Here is a 20,829-nt window from a genome sequence, read left to right on the forward strand (position 1 = left end):
TGGAGAATAGGGATGATCATCATAACATGGGGAAACCCTATGAGCATACATGTACAGGCTCTTTCACAAGTTATGGTATACAAACATGAAGGATGTTACTTTGTTCCCTCTGTGGCGAGGCTGAGAGTACACCAATGTAGTACATGAAGGCTTTTCCTTTCTTTTTTGTGCTATGTCTACTCTTCCAAAATTGGTTTTATTGTTATTAAAAACAATTTCTAAAATCTCAAGCACCACAAAGCTCAGACAGTTCCAAGAAGATTAATCTCTTCACTACTTTTTAACAAGTAACATCTCAGCAGCACAGATGACAGAAATTCTTAAATGAAAAGTAGTAAGCAATTACACTGGGTTGCATCCAGTGCTATGCTTGTGAACTTCTGCTTGTGCAATGGAACGTCACTCTGTGCAGCCCACGTGCAACTCCCAACTAATAATTTTGGGACCATTTGTGTGTCATTAGATCAGCTACTTCTGAGGTTTTTACATCACCCATACTGTCAGAAGTACAGTGGTACCTCGAGTTACAAACACCTCAGGTTACAAACACTTCAGGTTACAAACTCCACTAACCTGGAAGAGTTACCTCAAGTTGAGAACTTTGCCCTAGGATGAGAACGGAAATCGTGTGCTGGCAGTGCAGAGGCAGCAAGAGGGCCCATTAGCGAAAGCACGCCTCTAGTTAAGCACAGTTTCAGGTTAAGAACAGACCTCTGGAACGAATTAAGTTCATAACTAGAGGTACCACTGTAGCAAAATGCAGTCTCTAATGTCTGGATGAGGGACATTAACTTATCAACTGAGAAACTTCTACCTATGGCAAAGAATTCTGGGGCAAGTTCTGGGGCAGACATACAGCTTACATGGGGTGCTAGTCAGGTCTACTGAGCCTAATGAGAACGCATCCCAAAAAACACCCAGCATTCCCCTGTGGTTGCACAATGCAGGGAGAGATTGACATCTGTGAGCAAGCTGGCTTTCATGGAAGCCTGCCTGCCATGACTCACCTTCACTTTGAGGATCCCTCGGTTTGAAAACCACAGCACAAAAGCAATTATGAATATATGGTTATATTTAGATTTAATGCAGTTTCCTATGAATATATTTACTGAATATTGTTCCAGCATCTTCTGGATTTTGTGTTTCTGGCATAGAGAGAGACCAATTAGAATGTTAAGTCTTGGCAAAGATGGGGAGTTATTCCTTATGTTTGTATAAACAGAAAAACAGAATGTTTTAATTAGTGACACAGAGGTTTTAAGGTTAACAGCCAATCCTGTGCAGTTCTGATCTCCATTTTGAGAACCTCAGTTTTAAGTGTCCTTGACAGACAGAAGGATATAAGAGCAGTTTTTTTAAAAGGAAGGAAGGAAGTGGGGGGGGGGGAGTAGCAGCGGTAGACATTCATTTATTTTCTTAGGAAAAGCACTAAAAGAATTGCTATGGGGAGTTTTGACTGTCTCATAAGAAATCTCTCCTCTTCAAGTTCTTGTTAAGAGTCTAACAACAGAGTCTAATCTGGCTAAGCCTTCTTATATAATCAATAAAGCACTTAGAGAAAACACTTACGGTTTATGTGGTCGATATAGTAGACACCAATCTGAGGATCGTATGCAGCTTCCCATCCCCATGGTAGCTCATCTCCAACACAGTCTGCAAAGGATAATGGCTTTGTTAACCTAAAAACAAAACCAGAAAGTAATTGAATTAAGATTATGGAATTTTTCCTAGACATACACATGCAGAAAATTAGGCAAAGTAATTCAGAAGTGTCACTTCAGGCACTATACTGTTCAATATCTCCACTTTCAAACGAGGAAGAGAGAAAGGCTTGTTTAGGATGAACTGACAAGGGTAAGAGGCTAAAAAACCAATGTCTGAGATGTCTAAACAGAATCAAGGAAATCTTCAATATATGCCTTTTTTCAAGGCCAAACAGGATGCCATTCTGGAACACCCATTTTCCAGAGCTACAATGTGCTGTCTTTGCTCTAAAAATCGGAGCCCCTCCTCAATGGGGCAGAGATGAATTAAACTGGACAGACATCATCCCATATAAACCCAGAAGACAAATTTGAAGATTTGGCTAATTTAGGGTTAAAAATGTAAGAGCTTGCTGGATCAGGCCAATGGTCCATCTAGTCCCGCATCCTGTTCTCACAGTGGCCAACTGGATGCCTGTTAGAAAGGTTCGCCCGGCGCTTTTGTTACATATCTTTAGTGCCAGGAAAAACACTCATCTCCCAGGCCTTTGGCTACGGTATTTTTTGCTCTATAAGACTTACTTTTTCCCTCCTAAAAAGTAAGGGAAAATGTGTGTGTGTCTTATGGAGCGAATGGAGGCTGCACAGCTATCCCAGAAGCCAGAACAGGAAGAGGGATCGCTGCTTTCGCTGCGCAGCAATCCCACTTGCTGTTCTGGCTTCTGGGATTCAGAATATTTTTTTTCTTGTTTTCCTCCTCCAAAAACTAGGTGCGTCTTATGGTCTGGTGCGTCTTATAGAGTGAAAAATATGGTGATTAAACAATCTATGGTGGGGTTTTGTTACTATGTTATGTATATTTGTGTTCTTGTATTGTAAACCCCCGTGATCCTCAGATGAAGGGCAGTAGAGAAATTTAATAAATAAAAATGAAACAAAAAGCCCACAAGCAGGATTTGGGCACAAGAGCGTTTTCTCTCCTCCTTTGGAATTCAGTAATTCACAATGAGAAGCATTACTGTGGAGGCAGAGGATAGCCATCATGCCTAGTAGCCATAAATACCCTTCTCCATGAATGTGTCTAATCCTCTTTTAAAGCAGTCTAGGTTGATGGCCATCATTGCCTCCTGTGAGATTGAGTTCCACAGTTTAACTGTGCACTGCATGAAGAAGTCCTTTTGTTTATCAATCTTCCAACATTCAGCTTTCTCCAGATGTCCATGGGTTCAAGTGTCATGAGAGGGAGAAAAACTTTTCTCCATCCACTTTCTCCATGCCTCCTACTTGCCTTTTCTATACAGTAGAAAGTCCCCAACCCTGCAATCTTTCATATATATATATATATATATATATATATATATATATATATATATATTTCTGTCTTACAATTTAAAATACTCATTTTACATCCTTAAGGTATCAATGACTTCCCTTCTTCCCTTTCCATGGTTCATTTTACATATCGTAAATTCCTGCATATTTTACGAAAACTATACCAATCAGTATTCCATCCATCAAAAGTTATTTACACTGTTGAATTTATCTTAATGCTGCCAGTGTTTTCAGCTGTACGCAATTATTTCCCATATATTCAATAAACGTTTTCCAATCTTCTTTAAACATATGTTCTTCTTGTTCTCTTCTTCGATATGTTAAGTCTGCAAGTTGTGCCAATTCTATCAACTTAAGTTGCTGTTCTTCTTTGGTTGGGACCTCGCTCGTTTTCTATTTTGGGGCTAACAAAACATGGGCCGCAGTATAGTAGCATACATACTGTAAATAATACATACACAAGGTTGATTGCCCTTTTATTAACCTTGTTAAGGATTCTTGTTAAGAGACTCTGTTGTAGTATCCTAACCCAGGAGGGAAACTAGGCTTTATTTCACCCGAGTCAAAGACCCAGTTTGGCACTCACCCCATGCACATTTGCACACACAGAGAGAGAGAGAGAGAGAGAGAGAAAGAGAGAGAGAGGGAGGGAGGGAGGGAGGCTGGAAGTGTCAATGGCGCCTCTCTGGTGGCTTCATCCAGGGCAAAGCACCCTGCTAGCCGTCCACGGCTACGGCTCTGCCTAACCCAAACATCTAATAAATAATTGCAGAAAGATGTCTTGGGACAGAAACAACTTGCTTCTTGCTAGAGCAGGATCTATCAGCAAATGCCATGAACTGTCATGATGTGAGCAAAGAGGCTATAATATCGCTAGAAACTGAAGTCTGAGGGATATCAAAAAGGGTGAAGCCCTTTCACCACTCTAACCTTGAACTCAATTTCTGACCAAAGTTAGGAACTTCAGAGGAATATAGAAGACTGATAAGGAAGCCAAGAATCTGGCTTAATAAAAATAATACTGAAAGGCAATTTATACAGTAAAATGCAACAGCATGATATGCTGATCAGGTCTATGGGCTGTAACTACCCAAGAAAAAACCTGGGGGGGTGGTATGATAGCAAATAGATCGCTGAAGACATTGGCTCTGTGTGCTGGGGAAGTGAGAAGGAAAATTCAGTGATGGGAATTCACAGGAAATAAATTGAAAATGAAACAGCAAGTATCATAATATCGTTATATAAATCTATAGCAAACTCACATTTAGAATACTAAGTATGTTGTTTCTGCTTTCCCTAACTTAGGGTGGATATCATAGAGCCTTACAGGGTAGAAATAAAAATCTCCTGATTTTCTCTCAGGAGAAAGGCAAAAGGTAGGGCCAGCCAGAGTGGTGCAGCTATTAAAGTGCTTGACTAGAAGCTGGCAGGCCTTGTGTGCAATTTCAACTCAGTCATGAGGCTCACTGGGTAATCTTGGGCAAGTTTCTAACTCTCCATCTCACAAGGTTGTTCTGAGAATAAAGTGGGTGGGAAAAGAACTACAAGCTTGTGGGACAGGGATGATTAAGTGGCAATAAAATAAACAAACAAATAAAAAAAACTTAAATAGGGTTGGGTCGCTTAGTTAAGATGAAAATACGATGGGATGGGAGGCAGAAAAAAGAGAAAGGTTGATGCAGTTATGAACCAGTGTGCGAAGATGGGAGGAAATCAAAAGTCTTCCTCTCTCACTAGCACTTTAAACAGTTCACTATCTGCTGAACCTTCTCCTTTAGAAGGTGGTCTTTATGCAATTCCAGTTAATATTTAAGCATGAATTTTTTCATGTAGCTGGTTTGGGGGAAAGCACAACAAAACACAATATTTCATAAGAAACAACAGGATAGATATGGATTGTGGCTAACGTGGTGTGTACACCACTTCCCAAACCAGCGATGGGAGCTCACTGAATGTAGACAAAATTGGAGTGTTTACACAGACTATGTGTAAACTCACTCTCGCCTTCTTTGCTCCTGTTTTTTAGACTGCAAGTTCTCTGGGGCAGAGATCTGTTATTTCTTTACAATGCTTGAAAATTAATGGTTCTATTTACAGGCCACCACAATACATTTGTGTTGTCTGTCCACTGATCTGGAAAGCAGAAGCAAGCAGTGCAAAGCTGGAAAAACAGGCAGGAGTGCTGGTCCAACCAAGTGCCATAGTTAGGCTTGCCACAAATGTGTCACAAATCTCCACTGCCTCTGCCAATTCATTCAGTTTGGTCACCCATGCTCCAACCAACGTGCTTCTTCATGAAAGAAAATGAGGATTCTCTGTCCCATCTAGGATAGCTGCATAACCAAGGCTAAAACTTGCAGCATCTGCAAGTAAGTGCTTCAAAAATAACAATAATATCAAAAAGTCTTGTGATACCCTAAAGATTAACAAATTTTATTATGGTATAAACTTGTGTGGACTAGAGTTCACTTCATCAGATGTAATCCTCAGATGCAGATAAACATTCACATGGTTGTAAGAGGAGTTGTAAGCAGCGAGATCAAAGAGAAATGAAATGCAAGTAGTTCAGACAGCGATAATTCAATTACTGCTTGAGTGTGTGCAAAATAAACACAGTAGGCCTTTATAACAGCAGTAGTAGGTGATAAAACAATCAAATTGACAATGTAAAGTTAATTAACACCTGTAGCAGGAATGGAAACTATTGTCTCTATTCACAGGCAATACAATACAACAGGTCTCTTTAAAAAAACCTATTGAATTCAATGGGCTGAGCCCCAGGTAAACAGGTTCAGGATTTCAGCCTTCCCACTATAAACAACCAAGAGCCTTGTGATGCCTTAAAGACTAACAAATGTACTGTGGCCTAAGTTTTAGTGGACTCGCTTTGTCAGATGCATGAAGTGAAACATCAGTTGGCAGGTATATAAAGGAGAAAAGTGTAAGGTGGGGCAACGAGATGCAGCAATTACAGTCAGTGATAATTAGCACTGAAATGTATGTTAAATAGACATGCCTTTTTAAAGTAGCAGATTGGTGATACTAATCAGTATAAATACAGATGTTTCCACCAGGCAGTTCTTGCCCTCAGCCTGTGAGCAAGCAAAGAGAGAAAGAGAAAGAGGGAAGAAGAGTCATGCTGGCTTACAGCGCACTTTAAAGTCCTTATGAGAGGAACTCCCAGGAAAAAAGGAGGAAGAGAGGGAGAGAGCTGCCTTACTGATAGTCCAGCACTAACAATAAATCACAAAGGGAGAGGCACGGTTTAGGATAGGGCAGCCAGTGAATTGATACTCTGCCTCTGGCTCCAACCAAGAGAGACAGTAGAAAGGGGTCAAGGCCATGTTCACAAAACCCAGAAACAGAGCACTGACTGCTGTGCCAGTGCAGGAGCATGAAATTCAGTGTGCATGTTCAAAGGGCGACATTAGGGTTCCAGAGAGTCAGAAGGGCAGCTTTCTAAGGGAGAGCATCTTTGTGACTCTGAAGCACTGAACATGGACAAACCTGAATGCAAACGCTAGATACCGACCACTAAACTGATTTTATTTCAATGAGTTGCTTCTACATATCTAGTCACAGTTTCAGCAATGTACATAACATCCTTGTAAATAAGCCCACAAAAGTTCATAGCCTGCAAATATATGTACAACATTACTAGTTAAGAGAGTACTATTCTGCATTACCACGGAACTACCTCCTCAATCTCCAATACGGATATTGAGGATACTAGCCTCTTAGCAGGCTTGTAAAACCTCCTTGTATTCTATCAACACAGGTGGCAAAGAAGGGGTGGAGCTGAAAGACTGCCATCCCATTCTTCTCAACTTGGTGGAGCACTATGGTGGACAAGGGATGGAGATAGCCATCACCTCAATTGCTAAGCCCTCACCTGCATGGGGTTCCTCATCATTGTGGCTACAGTGTGTTGTTAAATAAAAGGCCACTTTACAGGTCTAGAAATGTACCTTGATTTCCCATCATGAGGAAGAGACACAGTATGTCTTGAGCTCATGTGCTCCTTCCTTCTCTTCTCGAAGAGCTACTTTTAGTTCTAAAGATACCACTGTTCTATGTGATGTCTCACTTCATGGAGCTGTGGAGTGAGAACAAACCATAATTTGAAACCATGATATCAACCTGGTTTGAGCTTGCTAATCTCAGTTTAACCAGTCATGGGGAACCTCCAGATCATGAGCCAAATTTGGCTCTGAATACCCTTTTCTCCAAGTCATACGGAGGTAAAGATGCAGCTGCAAAGGAACAAGCCTTAAAACAAGCTCCAGGTTGTTCCTGGATAACCAGGACTTGTCCAGCTGAATCTTCATAGTGAAGCCAATCCTTGCTGAAAGGAGATTGACAGTGGCTTTAAGCCCTACTGGAATCTTTCTTTCAAGCTCAATCCACACTGCAAAGGGAAAAAATGGTCATCATTTGGAATGTTTTTAATGTGGTTTTTATTGGATTGTTAAAATGGAAAACTTAATAAATATTATTCCAAAAAAGAGAGGGAAAATGGTCATCTGACATCATGGTGATGTCAGGTGATTGAGAGCTATACATTTTTATTAGGCTTGGTTGAACGCTGCAGAGATCTGATTGGCAGAAATGTTTGTGGAGCTTCTGTGCGTTCTAATAGAAGTATTTAAAAAATCTGTGGCTTTGGAGGGATTTGGAAGGATGTGTCGCAGTAGCCCTAGTGCACCAGCCCCCTCTGGCAGCCAGTGTCCAATATGCATAAACATGGGACCATCACATATTACAATCTACACAGATGCAGGTGTCTCTTAATTTCCAAATACAAGTGTCTTCCACTTTATGCTGTATGAAGTGGTTTTTAGATTAAAAAAAATAGTGCAGAGCTGATTAAGTAAGCCAAAAGTGGGGAAGCCAATTGATAATGTTCAATTGCCAAGGAAAAAAATAAGTATTTCCAATGTAGGAAATCATTAACCAGAGGCTATATGCACATATCCTCTAAAAAGAGAGAGCTACATCACAACTTAATATATAACCAATTCTTGACAGAAGAGCTGTAAAAGAATTCATGTCTTTTGACCAACTTTATGAAGTATTCAACATGCAATCTGTCCCAGCTCTATTTTTTATACACTTGGGTAGTGCTCATTATCAGATCTTGCAGAAGGGAACTAATTTAGCAGTCCCAATTAATAAGTAACATGCTTGTTTTGGATCAATCACTGCATGAAGGTTGGGACAGAAACAGAAGTTGGATTGCATACTTGAGATTCATGAGCAAGCCTGAGCCTAATCCTAAAAGACCACTATGAAGTTTAGTATCCATATAAATAAACTCAAATGATCTCAGAAGCATTTTTTAACGTATGCTAGCAAAAACAGTAGTTCTGATTCTGCAAACCTTCTTACAAACTTGCTTGGTTCTAAGTACCTAAGGAACATTCTTTATGTCTCAGATGTTTAAGGAATATTACAAACTGCTAGAATTATGTCAAGTTGTGGGTTGCCAGCTCTTACAAAAAACAAAATTAAATTCCAGTTTTTGAAATCCAAACCTTAGTATTGCAACACGACAAAAGTAAGACTTATGGAATTCAGCTATAAATAGGATAGCTCTACCAATGGTGTGATTATACATGGTAGTTAAAAGAAACCTTTAGGATTTAAGTCCCAGGTACCAGGGGAAAGCAGCAGTTTCATATTCTGCTAGGAAGCTGCCAGAGGCATTCTGGAATAAACTGAATTTGTTCTTATTCAGAAGGAGAATTCTTCATTATACCAATTCAGAAGTAAATTCAGTGGATCATATTTCCAAGTGCAGTAATTAGGTTTAGGAGTGCAGATGTAGGTTGCACTTCTATGCATATTTACCTGGGAATAAGTCCCACTGGGAGTTGCAGGATGTTTTGGAGTAAGCAAATATAGGATGCATATTTAGACTCCCATAAATCCTAGTATATCTTGCCTAAAAGCAAAGCCAATAAAATCAAGGTCAGTTGTTAATTTAATAATTTCCCCTTCAACTCATGCTTATGCAGCCAAAACAGCACCATCAATGCATAATGGTCCATGAGTAAACCCAAGGTATACAGAAGTACAATTTTTTAAAAGGAAAAAAACCCTGAAGGGGAAGAATCCCCCCAAATGTTAAATGAGGACAGAGCATGCTCAGGGAGCACAGGATGCTGACTTGTTGAGGTGGTGATGGAATGGAGGGAGCATCCTGCAAAGGAGGCTGGATGGAGGGAGACACAGATCTACAAAAGGCTGAGAGAGCCATTTCATTGTCTGGTTCAGATCAAGAAGCTATTTTTGAGACAGAAGCAAGATTTGCCTGTTGAAATAAATGCATAAATCTGAGATTCTTTCCTTCCCTTATATCTCTTTATCATTCACACACACACACATACTTTAATGGGAATGTAAACTGAGTGGTTGATATGCTGAACAACTAGACACTGTGCACATCATTATTCCATAAAGAGGGTATTGCACATTTCCTGGTCAATATACATAATCTTCAACAAGCCTTGGGAAATGGGCATATATTGAATGAATTTTATACATTCTTCAGCAATTATGCAGAATACTCAGCACTTTGGAGGATGCAAATACTATGTATTTGCTGAATCTTGTACATTCTCTGGGCAAACTGTATATTCTCTTGTCACTATGTATAAACGCCAAGAAACATTTTTGTTTTCAGTTTCTTGTTCAGAAGGGTGCAATCTGTGCTCTTCAGGCGGCTTCTGGCCCACTGCCTAATCCGACATGGCCTCCAACATTCCCTCCAACTGATCAGCCAAGCAGCAGGAAGAACGAGGACTCCAGATAAAGATTAACTTTTTCTGCAGTCCAACCCTCTTTTCAATACTCTCAGCTATTCCCCAGTCAGCTGAGCAGCACAAGGGGGATTACAGTGAGAGGTAAGTTTTAAACCTTTCTCTCCTACAATTCCGATGGAAATTATTGCCCTCACCCCCCCCCAATAATGCAATATTATCCATGGCCTTTGTCTTCATGCAGCAGATTGGGCTAAGAGGGTAATATACAACAAACCTGCAGTACAGTTCAATCCTGCAATGTACAGTGGTACCTCGGTACATACACTCGGTACATATGCTTCAGGTTACATACGCTTCAGGTTACAGACTCCGCTAACCCAGAAATAGTACCTTGGGTTAAGAACTTTGCTTCAGGATGAGAACAGAAAACGTGCTCCGGTGGCGTAGCAGCAGCAGGAGGCCCCATTAGCTAAAGTGGTGCTTCAGGTTAAGAACAGTTTCAGGTTAAGAATGGACCTCCAGAACGAATTAAGTACTTAACCCGAGGTACCACTGTATGGCTGTTGCGTCCTTCTCACACTGCCCTCCCCGACCACTTTGCGAGTCTGGGATCATCCCAGCCTCTCAAAGCTGCTTGGGGCTGGCATCACATCAGCAGTGCCGACTGGGCTGGCATAGCAGTCTCCGTTCATCCTCCATGCTCTCCCACCCACCCCTGGCACATGCATGTATGTCCTGGGCACCAGCAGAACACACTCCAGCACTGGACTCAGGTAACAAATGCACACAAGGGCCCCACTTATATCTGTGTTAGATCAGACAGATTTCCCAAATACATTTTAAAAGAATTTCTATTACTGCGTTTTAGAACCTCAGCTGTGAAACTTACAGTCTGCAATGTTTATTCTACTTATCTTGTAAAAAGTCTAAACTCTTGCAAACAGATCTTATTTATTTAGATTTTCTGCTTCTGCAAAGTTTATAGTGCTTATTTAATTACTACCTACATAGCGTAGGAGCCTCAAGCAAGCACCACCCAAGATAGATGACAGAATTTACATATTAGCAGTGAATGAACTGCTACTGCATTGTGGTTGTGTAACAGTTTCTCTTGAGCTACAATGGTGCAGAATTTTTGACAGGTGCAGAGTATATGCAGTCCTGTACATTGCTCTACTACAAAAAGGATGCAAGGGTGGCAAGATAGTCTAAGTAATTGCCTTTAGAAGGTGTTTTTGCTAATGATGGAGGAATTTTAGTTACAAAAGCACACTGTCAAGTGATATGAAAGATTGCACATTATGGAGACAAGAAGCAAAAGTTCAAGTATTCTATCCACAGGCCACAGCGTACTATTGGAATTTCAATTTTGTTTTGCTCTGTGTAGAGTTTAAGCATCCAGAAAATATTGAGTGTAAATTGCCTTTGGGCACAATTTATTATTTCAATGGTTATCTGTTTTTTGACATCAGAGAGATAAGGTAACTAGAGGCAAGTCATAAAAGGGAAATGTAACAAAAACAGACGAAATTTCCTGTTCATGTGTTACTTTCCAGGGAGAAATCTCAACCCAGTTAAGAGTCTCAATCTCCCTCTCCTGTCCCTTCACCATGCAGGGGAAAAACAAGTGAACCACAGTGCATCACATTGATTTGGATGCAGACCCCTCTGACCACACAATCCATCTCCCTTTTCAGCAGGGGATAGACTACACAGACAGAGAGATCCCATGTTCAAAAGCATGCACTACAGTTCAGCTTGTTTGATACTTTTCCTGTGTAGAAGGGGAACGAGAAAGTATGCCTGTCTCTCCAGCTTGAGATTTCTTCTCAGAAAACATGAAGGTCCAAAGGGAAACAGCAACCCAATTATTCGCATATTGCCCTAAAAGCCCCTGCTTAAAATAGCCTCTCTAGTGGAAATCTGCATGGTCTGGGAATTACAAGTAACATAATAAACTTATTTTCTAATAAATCTTGTCTTTCTCTTTTATTCCTCATCACTCTCCCATACGCAAATTAAGCTCTTAAGGCCCCTTGCCAGAATCACTTATCTCCTACAACTCCAGGCTGTGAAAAAGCCCAAAACACAGATTAAGGAAAAATTAAAAATGTGGTTTACTTTTATTGTGTGTTCATCTGCCACACATGAGTGTACCACGAGCTGTGAACCTTTAAAATCTAATAGTAGGACTTCCTATACTGTCGGTTGAACACTCAAATAACAATTACAATAATTAGCCTGACAAAGACATGTGCTCTGAAGGAGGAAGGCAAGTACAGTGGTACCTCGGGTTACAGGTGCTTCAGGATACAGACGTTTCAGGTTACAGACTCCGCTAACCCAGAAATAGTACCTTGGGTTAAGAACTTTGCTTCAGGATGAGAACAGAAATCGCCCAGCAGCGGCGCAGCAGCATTAGCTAAAGTGGTACCTCAGGTTAAGAACAGTTTCAGGTTAAGAACGGACCTCCAGAATGAATTAAGTTCTTAACCAGAGGTACCACTGTAGCTGGTACACCCAAGAGGGGGAAAACTGGTGCTTATGTCCAAGAGAGACTCCCACTCACCATTTGGTTGAAGGGGCATGGAGAAGGATAATAAAATATACAGGGGCTACTTTGCACCAAGTCTTTAGGATTAGTCAAGGGGAAACAAATCTAACCATTAATGAATCTGGGACACTGTAAGCAGCAGCACAGGGAATCATTGGCCCCTCCAACTCTGGGAGCTGTCTCAGGAACCTATCTGAAGGCTTCTCTTGCCTTTCTTAATGGCAAACTCGAGTTTCTTATTCCTTACATATCACTAGCCTTCATGCCTATCCTTCCAAAAACCAAAACAGTGCCTCATATTTCTCAGAGGCTCACAGCACTTTCCCATGTCCCATTTATTTCACACCATAGCAACAGAGAAGGATAAACATTAATAGGCCAACTCCACTTAGACTTACAGGAGCAATGAAAAGCATGCTCAACATGAATCTGGAAATCCTTCGTCACCTATGAACTAGATGGCTTGGGCAAGTGCCAATCTGTGAAATAGCTTGAGCCCAACTCTTGCCCTGCTACTTAAATCCTGCTCCTTGTCAAACACACCAACATTAAGTTCTTCTGATAACTACAAATATTTAGACCTTTTAAAAATACATGAACACTTGGAATAGAAATCTTAAAAACTTAAAATCTACAAAACATAAAGGGAAATCAGGGGAGACAATGTTTTCATTAAAAGACAACTCTAGCTGTGAGGTTCTCCAGCTCAGATAAATACCCTTTTCTACCCGCCACAGAATCACTATACAGTGGTACCTCAGGTTAAGTACTTAATTCGTTCCGGAGGTCCATACTTAACCTGAAACTGTTCTTAACCTGAAGCACCACTTTAGATAATGGGGCCTCCTGCTGCTGCTGCGCTGCCGGAGCACAATTTCTGTTCTCATGCTGAAGCAAAGTTCTTAACCTGAAGCAATATTTCTGGGTTAGCGAAGTCTGTAACCTGAAGCGTATGTAACCCGAGGTACCACTGTACAGACCATCAACTTATAAAGTGACTAATGTGGAGTCTTACCACTTAAGACCCCCAACCTTTACCACACAACAGAATTTGTGGCAGAAAACCTTACCATTTGGTATGCTGGTCACAGAGGATTTAGGGCAGATGACTAGTTCTCCTGCACTGGGTGCCGAGCCTAGGTGGCGGGCACTGCAGGGCGTCGTAACTATGATGTCGCATATGCACAGAATGGAAGGCGAGAGGTGGGGGGGGCCCTCTGAATTCCGGCTTCACAAAGGGCGCTGCTTAAATGTGAAAGACCAAGGTCTGCCACTGCTGGTCATCTATATTGTACCTATGCTAGCTTCCTGGGCCTATGTTCTGTTCTTCTGACTCCCCACTGCTAAAACACAAATTGCAAGGCCCTGCCTTTTTGCCCATGTTATTCTGTGTTGTGTTAACTGATGGGATTAAGAAATAAACGAATAAGGTGGCAACATGGAGGGGTTATGGGAATCAAATAAATTCAGCAAATAAATAATGAACTCATTATCTCAGGAAAAAAGCCAGTGACAAAAAATATGAGCTCAAGACCACCTGACTGGCATTTGATTCATTTCAGCATATTCTCCTTTATGGAGGCGGTTAGATAAAGATTGTGTAATAAGATTGCGGAGCAGCTTCTCTGACATTCAAAAGTCTTCCGAATGAAAGCAAGTGGTGGTAATGCAGTTTTGTTTTACCTCCTAGGGTTCCCTGTAACAGTGTGAAGCAACTTTAATTAGGATGAACACTCCGAGAAGGAACGTATGATCAGCTTCAGCCATTTCCTCACCTTGTTTTGCACAAGGGAGCTCTAAAATGTTAAATCCTTCCTTTGTTCCCAATTATTACTGCAGTTAGGAGGTCAAAGAACAGCATGCCTGATAGTCCAAACAGGTCAGAGAACAGCATGGCTAATAGCCCAAGCAGGATAAAAGTCTATTTGGTTGAGGTCTGGCCCCATTAATTGGGAAGAACAAATGAGGAAGAATGTGAAATTAACAATCATCTAATGCCCAGTTGCCCTCAGATCACAAAACCCACGTGGGTTTCAACAGGCTATAATGTAAAAATAAAAACAAACAGGAAAACATAGGCTGGTGAGTCAAGCAAGGGTCCGGTAAAAGTAAAGGTAAAGGGACCCCTGACCGTTGGACGACTCTGGGGTTGCAGCACTCATCTCGGTATATGCTTCTAAAGAAAACATTATTTTAGATCAGCTCTGGTATAGCTATCTCTTTTATGAAACAAAGTTATTTTCTTAAGACATTATCATCAGAGCAAGATACAGTGGAACCTCGGTTTTTTAGCACCTCGGAAGCTGAATGATTCAGAAGCCAAACGCCGAAAACCTGGACATGAATGTTTCCATTTTCGAACGCGCCTCGGAAGTCAAACAGCTTCCAAGGCGTGCTTCTCCATTTTTCTGTATGGAATTTGCCACCTGCCCATTGTACCTCAGTTGTCGAATGTTTCAGAAGTCGAACGGTCTTCCGGAATGGATTACATTAGACAACCAAGGTACCACTCTACAATAGAATGGGTGCTACAGAACAGCTGGGTTCAAGTGCTCAAAAAAGGAAAGAAGTCATTAGGGAAATTTTTTCTCCTAAAAACATCCAGTGAAACAAGAGTTTCAGGACATTTTAAGTGGAAATTATGGGGTTACAACTTTCCAGTACCTGTGTCAGGATGCAAGGTGCAGGGGCTGGCAGTTCTTGCTTTCCACTCTTTTTATATATCACTAGCCTAGCAGATCACCCAATGAAACTGATTCGGTTCAGGACTGACAAAAGTCATCACATAATATATAATTATCTTACGGGATTCACTGCCACAAGGTGCAACGATAGCTACTAAATTAAATAACTTCCAAAAAGAAGAAGACCTGTGCTCCATGAAATTTGCATACAGTGGTACCTCAGGTTACAGACGCTTCAGGTTACAGACGCTTTATGTTACAGACTCTGCTAACCCAGAAATAGTACCTCGGGTTAAGAACTTTGCTTCAGGATGAGAACAGAAATCGCATGGCGGCGGCATGGCAGCAGCAGGAGGCCCCATTAGCTAAAGTGGTAGCTCAGGTTAAGAACAGTTTTAGGTTAAGAACGGACCTCCAGAACGAATTAAGTTCTTAACCCAAGGTACCACTGCATTAATGGTAATTAGCCATGACAGAAGAAATCAAAACTCCTTGTACTGAGGACAAATATATGGGGACAAGCAAGGATTAGGCATCACCCGAATTCACTGTCTCGCAGATTCAGAGGTATCCTATCTGGTCAATGTTTAACAAAATGCAGAATTCAGGTGTGGCCAACCTGTGGCCCACCAAGGCATTGCTATAACTCCTCTGAGCTCCCAGCCAGCATGACAAAGGATCAGCGATGATGGGAGATTGAACAGAATTACAGTGCCAGGCAGCAGAAAGAATTATTCATAAAGGGGATAAGAATTTCATATTTCGCAATACTGTGTTCTTGCCTAGCATACCACCTGTGCTAACTAGGTAATCCTCTTCAGGCACTGAGTCTGAACACAAAGGTATTTGGCTGGGTGTGCTTAGAAGCCTCCACATGTGGTGGGTGTGGGGATGTGCGCGTGCATGTGTGTGTATGTGTCTTGCTCATGAAGCATTCATCCAAATATGCTTCAAATCCCCTTTCAGACCCTGCTAAACACGGGAATGTGGGGGTAGAGTTGGCATACCTGGGAACATTGGGGACATGGGCGTTCCTAGGGGTTGGTTAGGTTGCCCCCACCAAGGGCACAAGCAGGTGCAAAAATCATGCCTCTCCACTCTGGCTCAGAGTGGCTAGGAGCCGCCTGCCCACCTGCGCACTCCTTGGGCTGCTCCTCAGTTACTCTGGGAACCATGGGAGACACACAGGGTCCTCTGGACACCCCAGAGGAGGAATCCGGTTGCAGGCATGGGTTGTTGCAGCAGCCCTGTGGGAGCCCCTCCCCAGACGGCCAATGGCACTATCAGAAGTGTGAGCAGAGCACCCAGCAGGGCTTGGAGGGGAGAAAGGTGGAAAAAGCAGGTGATAGTGGCAGGAGGAGGAAAAGGGAAGGAAAGAAAAGGGAAGGTGGGAAAAGAAGCAGACAGATGGAGGACAGGGAAGGCACAGCAGAACAGACCTGACCCCAACAGCAGTGGAGAAAATCAATGGCAGATTGCAAAAGGTGACAAAAGGCAAACTTTTTGAGTTTCTAGTCCCAGTTTCAGAGGCGGCAATATAGCTCCTTGCCAAGAGCACAGGAGAGCCTAGCTACTTTCAGGTTGTGGGTGGGATCACCTTAAAAACTAAGGGCAAGGCACTTTAATATGGAGTTTTGGATGAGATCATACCTCATCAGAAGCAGTGTGATTCTCACCTGTCAGGTATATATACAAGTGGGTGTAAAGGAGGGGATGCAAAGGTTAGAATTAAATGGCAATGGAATGCAGACTATTCAAGCAGAGCTTATATACATTCAGAATGACTTTTCACAGCAGCAGCGATAACAGGATTCCCTGGGCACAGTACACAGTATATATTGATATATTTTTTAAATCACTTAGAAATTCTTCGATTAAACAGTTTATCAATTCTTCTGAATTAAAATAAATGTACACTTCCCCCGAGTTCCATAAAGAATACATCTCTTGTACACTATCTGTTCTCTAGGCAGTAAGCATATCACTAATAACTGGTAATAAATAAATGTTTAATAATACTGCCATGTGCTTGTTCATGGATATGTGCTCCTTTCTCAACTTTTGCATCAGTGCAAGCTTGGTTGGAACCTTCACAAAATCAATTCATAAAGGGAGGCTTGATATGAGGGACAGGAAAAAAATGAGACGTGTCTTATTTTGCAGTTCTGCTTTCACCGCCTACTGAAATTCTTCCTTAACCACATACCCAGCTAACATTGTCAAGTAACATGCAGTTGGGGACAGAGAACAAGAAGGCAAGCAAATTAATAGGTGTCTGGCTGGAATTGCAGGGGTCAGGTAAGAAGGCATAGAGACGTGGGCCATGAGATCCCTATTCACAGTTTATAAACCATGGAGGACAGTTCTGATTAACATCAGAATAATGTTTAAGACCTAGTAAGAAAAATGTGACCCAATTGATCAAAACATTTTGCAGCAAATTGGCCCCAATGGACCAATTTACAAGGAGGACACTCAGTCAAGACAAAGTATTTCAACCTCATTAATGAAAATATTCTTTGCTACTATTCTTGCTTAATTTCAGAAATCATCCTTTGCCAGTAAAAAAAGAAAAGGGGGGGGGAAGGAACTCTATAATTTGATTTTAAGGTTAACTATGCATGTCAAGATGGGGGTATCATTAATGCCTTTCCCCAACCTTATAGAATTGGCTACTAAGTAAATATAATAATTCATTATGCAGCAAGGTATTTCAAACAAAGCCTTTCACATGGGAAAAGAAGGTTATTCCTTAAAAACAACAATAGTTTACACATCATATTGCTTCACCCCACCCCTGCAGGGAAATAACTCCATGTATGGCTTCCGCTAGCACACAATAAAGGAGCATTTGCCATCACCCCCTTTGATTGTTGAACATAAGCATGAGGAGGGGATACTTTCCTGACAAATATTAAAGAAAGAATTCAAGATTCACAAGATGGAAGTAAAGCAAATCTTACTGAAAATGAAAAGGCAACCAACCAATCAATCAATCAATAAAATAATTACTTTTAGCACAGTACGAATTATGTTATAAGGATGCCACTATCCTTGTTGCACTCTCATCCTGGATCAGAAACAAGTCTGCAATCACAACACAACTTTTTTAATATATTCATGCAGTTACAGCTCAGAAATACTTCCCATCGATTTCAGTGGAACAGATTCAGATGTACACACAGGGTTGGAAGCTATGATAATTATGACAGATGCCCAAATTACACCAAGAATCTGAAACAGGCTGCAATCCAACGTATACTTACTTACTCACCCTACAACTGTCCCATTTCAGCTGGGACTACCACATTTTTAAGATCCCCATCCAGATGAAAAGCCCACATTCCAAAAATTCCAGTTTGCAGGAAAGAATTGTGCTTATGGCTATGAATGCAGCACATATTTAAAACACTTTTAAAAGCAACCCCCCACAGAATCCCTGGAACTGCAGTGGGTTAAGGGCACTGAGAACTGTAGCCCTGTGATGTGTAAACTACAGCTCCCATTGTTCTTTTTTTGGGGGGGGTGCTTTAAATATATGGTGTGTGTGCAACATACACTTCTTCTGCAATAGCCCAGCATAGGAGTCAAACACCTAGAAATGGTTCATGTCTCACTGTGTGTAAATAACCTGTGTAAAGGGACCCCTGACCATTAGGACTGACTCTGGGGTTGCGGCGCTCATCTTGCTTTATTGGCTGAGGGAGCCGGCGTACAGCTTCCAGGTCATGTAGTCAGCATGACTAAGCCGCTTCTGGCGAACCAGAGCAGCGCACGGAAACACCGTTTACCTTCCTGCCAGAGCGGTACCTATTTATCTACTTGCACTTTGATGTGCTTTTGAACTGCTAGGTTGGCAGGAGCAGGGACCGAGCAATGGGAGCTCCCCGTTGCGGGGATTCGAACCGCCGACCTTCTGATCGGCAAGTCCTAGGCTCTGTGGTTTAACCCACAGCGCCACCCGCGTCCCTTAAAATAACCTGTTTACTGTATGCATAACCTGTATACTGGATACCAAATAAATTATGGTGACATCATACAACTTGCATCTCTGAGAATTAAGGAAAACCTGGTAAAATGCATTGTTTTAAATGACCCAACAGTCTTCACAACTAGTCCCATTTGTTGGAAACTTCCCATAAACATGGTATAATTGAAAAAAGGGTTGATTCCTTTATCCTCTGAAGCTAATTCAAAATACTAAGCAATGCTACTGTATTTCAATAATATATATTTTAAAGAGGGAGGCCACTAATGATCTTTCGATCTTGACTCTTATGTAGGTGCCAAGCTGAGTTAAATATTGGCTACTGAAAGCAAGGATGCTTTCAGAAGAAAATAGGAGTCTCAAAGATTTCAACTTCTGTCTATAATCATCTTCCCTTGAGAAAACACCTTCCTGAATTTTACAATAACTTTCTGCTACACATTTCAGCCAGTTGGCATAGCTGAAAGTTAATTAGATACAGACACACAAAAGTCAAACTAACATTTTAAGGCTACAAAACCGCAAAAGAAGATTAATGTTAAACTACAGCACTTGCTTCAAAGTGGGGAAAATATTTTGCTAAGCATCATTTCTTTCTTTCTTTCTTTTAGCTCTTGCCATGACAGTTTTACTGCCTGATTCTTTGATAAAGCACTCTGCTCTGCTTGAGCATATAAGGTCTAAATATTAGACAAATGGAATGCTAGGAATTTCTGATAGCCATACCCTGTGCAGGGATCATTCCAGCACTATAAACCAAATGATGTGACCTTTGAGCTTTCCAGAGGAAACTCTGAAGCAGCAGAATTATAAAGAGGCCATTATGTTGGGAGCTATTCCAAGATATTTAACATGCACTTTCACACTACTTGTGATGGTAAAAGAAAGTGGGGGGAGGGAATCTGTGAAAGTAAAAGAAATATAAAGAAATTGGACCCTAATCCCATGCAGAGTTATGCAGCTGTCAGTCCCACAGATTTAAATAAGACATTTACTCATGGTTAGGACCACTGTCTTACTGTGCAAAGTGCTTCTTCAAGTGCACTTCTGTTCTTAAGACTATTTTTTATCACTCAGGAACCCATTGTTCCCAGATCATCCCAGGTCAGAGGGTGTGGCATTACCTTTTTCTCCAGCTCAGGACACCCCTTTAATTCATTCCTAACTGCCTCCATGTTGTAGGAACCAGCAGTTACAGAATAAGGCAATGGCTCTTAAGACAGCTCCTCAGAGGGAAGGTGGAAAGGAGGTTCAAGCCAGCCAGTGTTCATAAGGCTTCAGCATGCTGCTGAGGCAACAACTGTCTCTTGAGTCGTAGTCAGCAATGGTTGATGTGAGCTCTCCAGGGTGCTGAGAATTTGTCTTTTGCCTTCCCTGGTCCTAGCTGAGTTCTGGTGGCATGTACCCTGACTGAACTACTGGGCTCAACTGACCATGACCCTGCTCTGTTGGATGCAGTCTGCATCCTATTAGAGAGTGCATAAGCGTCAACTTCTCCAGTACCCTAAGGTGAGGGAAAACAGGACAATTCTCTAAAGAATAAAATTTGTTGCTAATTCTTATAATTATATAAGAGCCTCGACCATCACTTTCACTGATACAGTGCGATATTCATCTTCATGGTTATCAGTTACAAGCAGGATATCTGATCTTGACTGATCAAAGCAGTTTTTAAAAGTTTTAAACAACTTCACTTTCTAGATACCATGCATGTCTGCATATAGCAGAGGTACACAACTGTGACTAAATGTTTTCAATACAATCCTTATTAGGATGCAACCGTTTTATTTTTCAAAAAAAGAAA

At 41.4% G+C, this 20,829-nt stretch overlaps 1 protein-coding gene across 4 annotated transcripts in view; it reads right to left on the reverse strand.

Moving 5' to 3' along the window:
* The window catches only part of WWC2 (WW and C2 domain containing 2), a 113,392-nt gene that overhangs the window by 71,344 nt on the left and 21,219 nt on the right, over window positions 1–20,829 (reverse strand). For all 4 annotated transcript variants that reach the window (XM_053402537.1, XM_053402540.1, XM_053402538.1 and 1 more), the window contains exon 2: window positions 1,570–1,679. In XM_053402537.1, coding sequence (XP_053258512.1) covers window positions 1,570–1,679 — 110 coding nt within the window. The remainder of the gene's footprint in view (window positions 1–1,569; window positions 1,680–20,829) is intronic.

This window comes from Podarcis raffonei, chromosome 9 (genome assembly GCF_027172205.1).
Source record: "Podarcis raffonei isolate rPodRaf1 chromosome 9, rPodRaf1.pri, whole genome shotgun sequence".
In the NCBI taxonomy this organism is placed as follows: domain Eukaryota; kingdom Metazoa; phylum Chordata; class Lepidosauria; order Squamata; family Lacertidae; genus Podarcis; species Podarcis raffonei.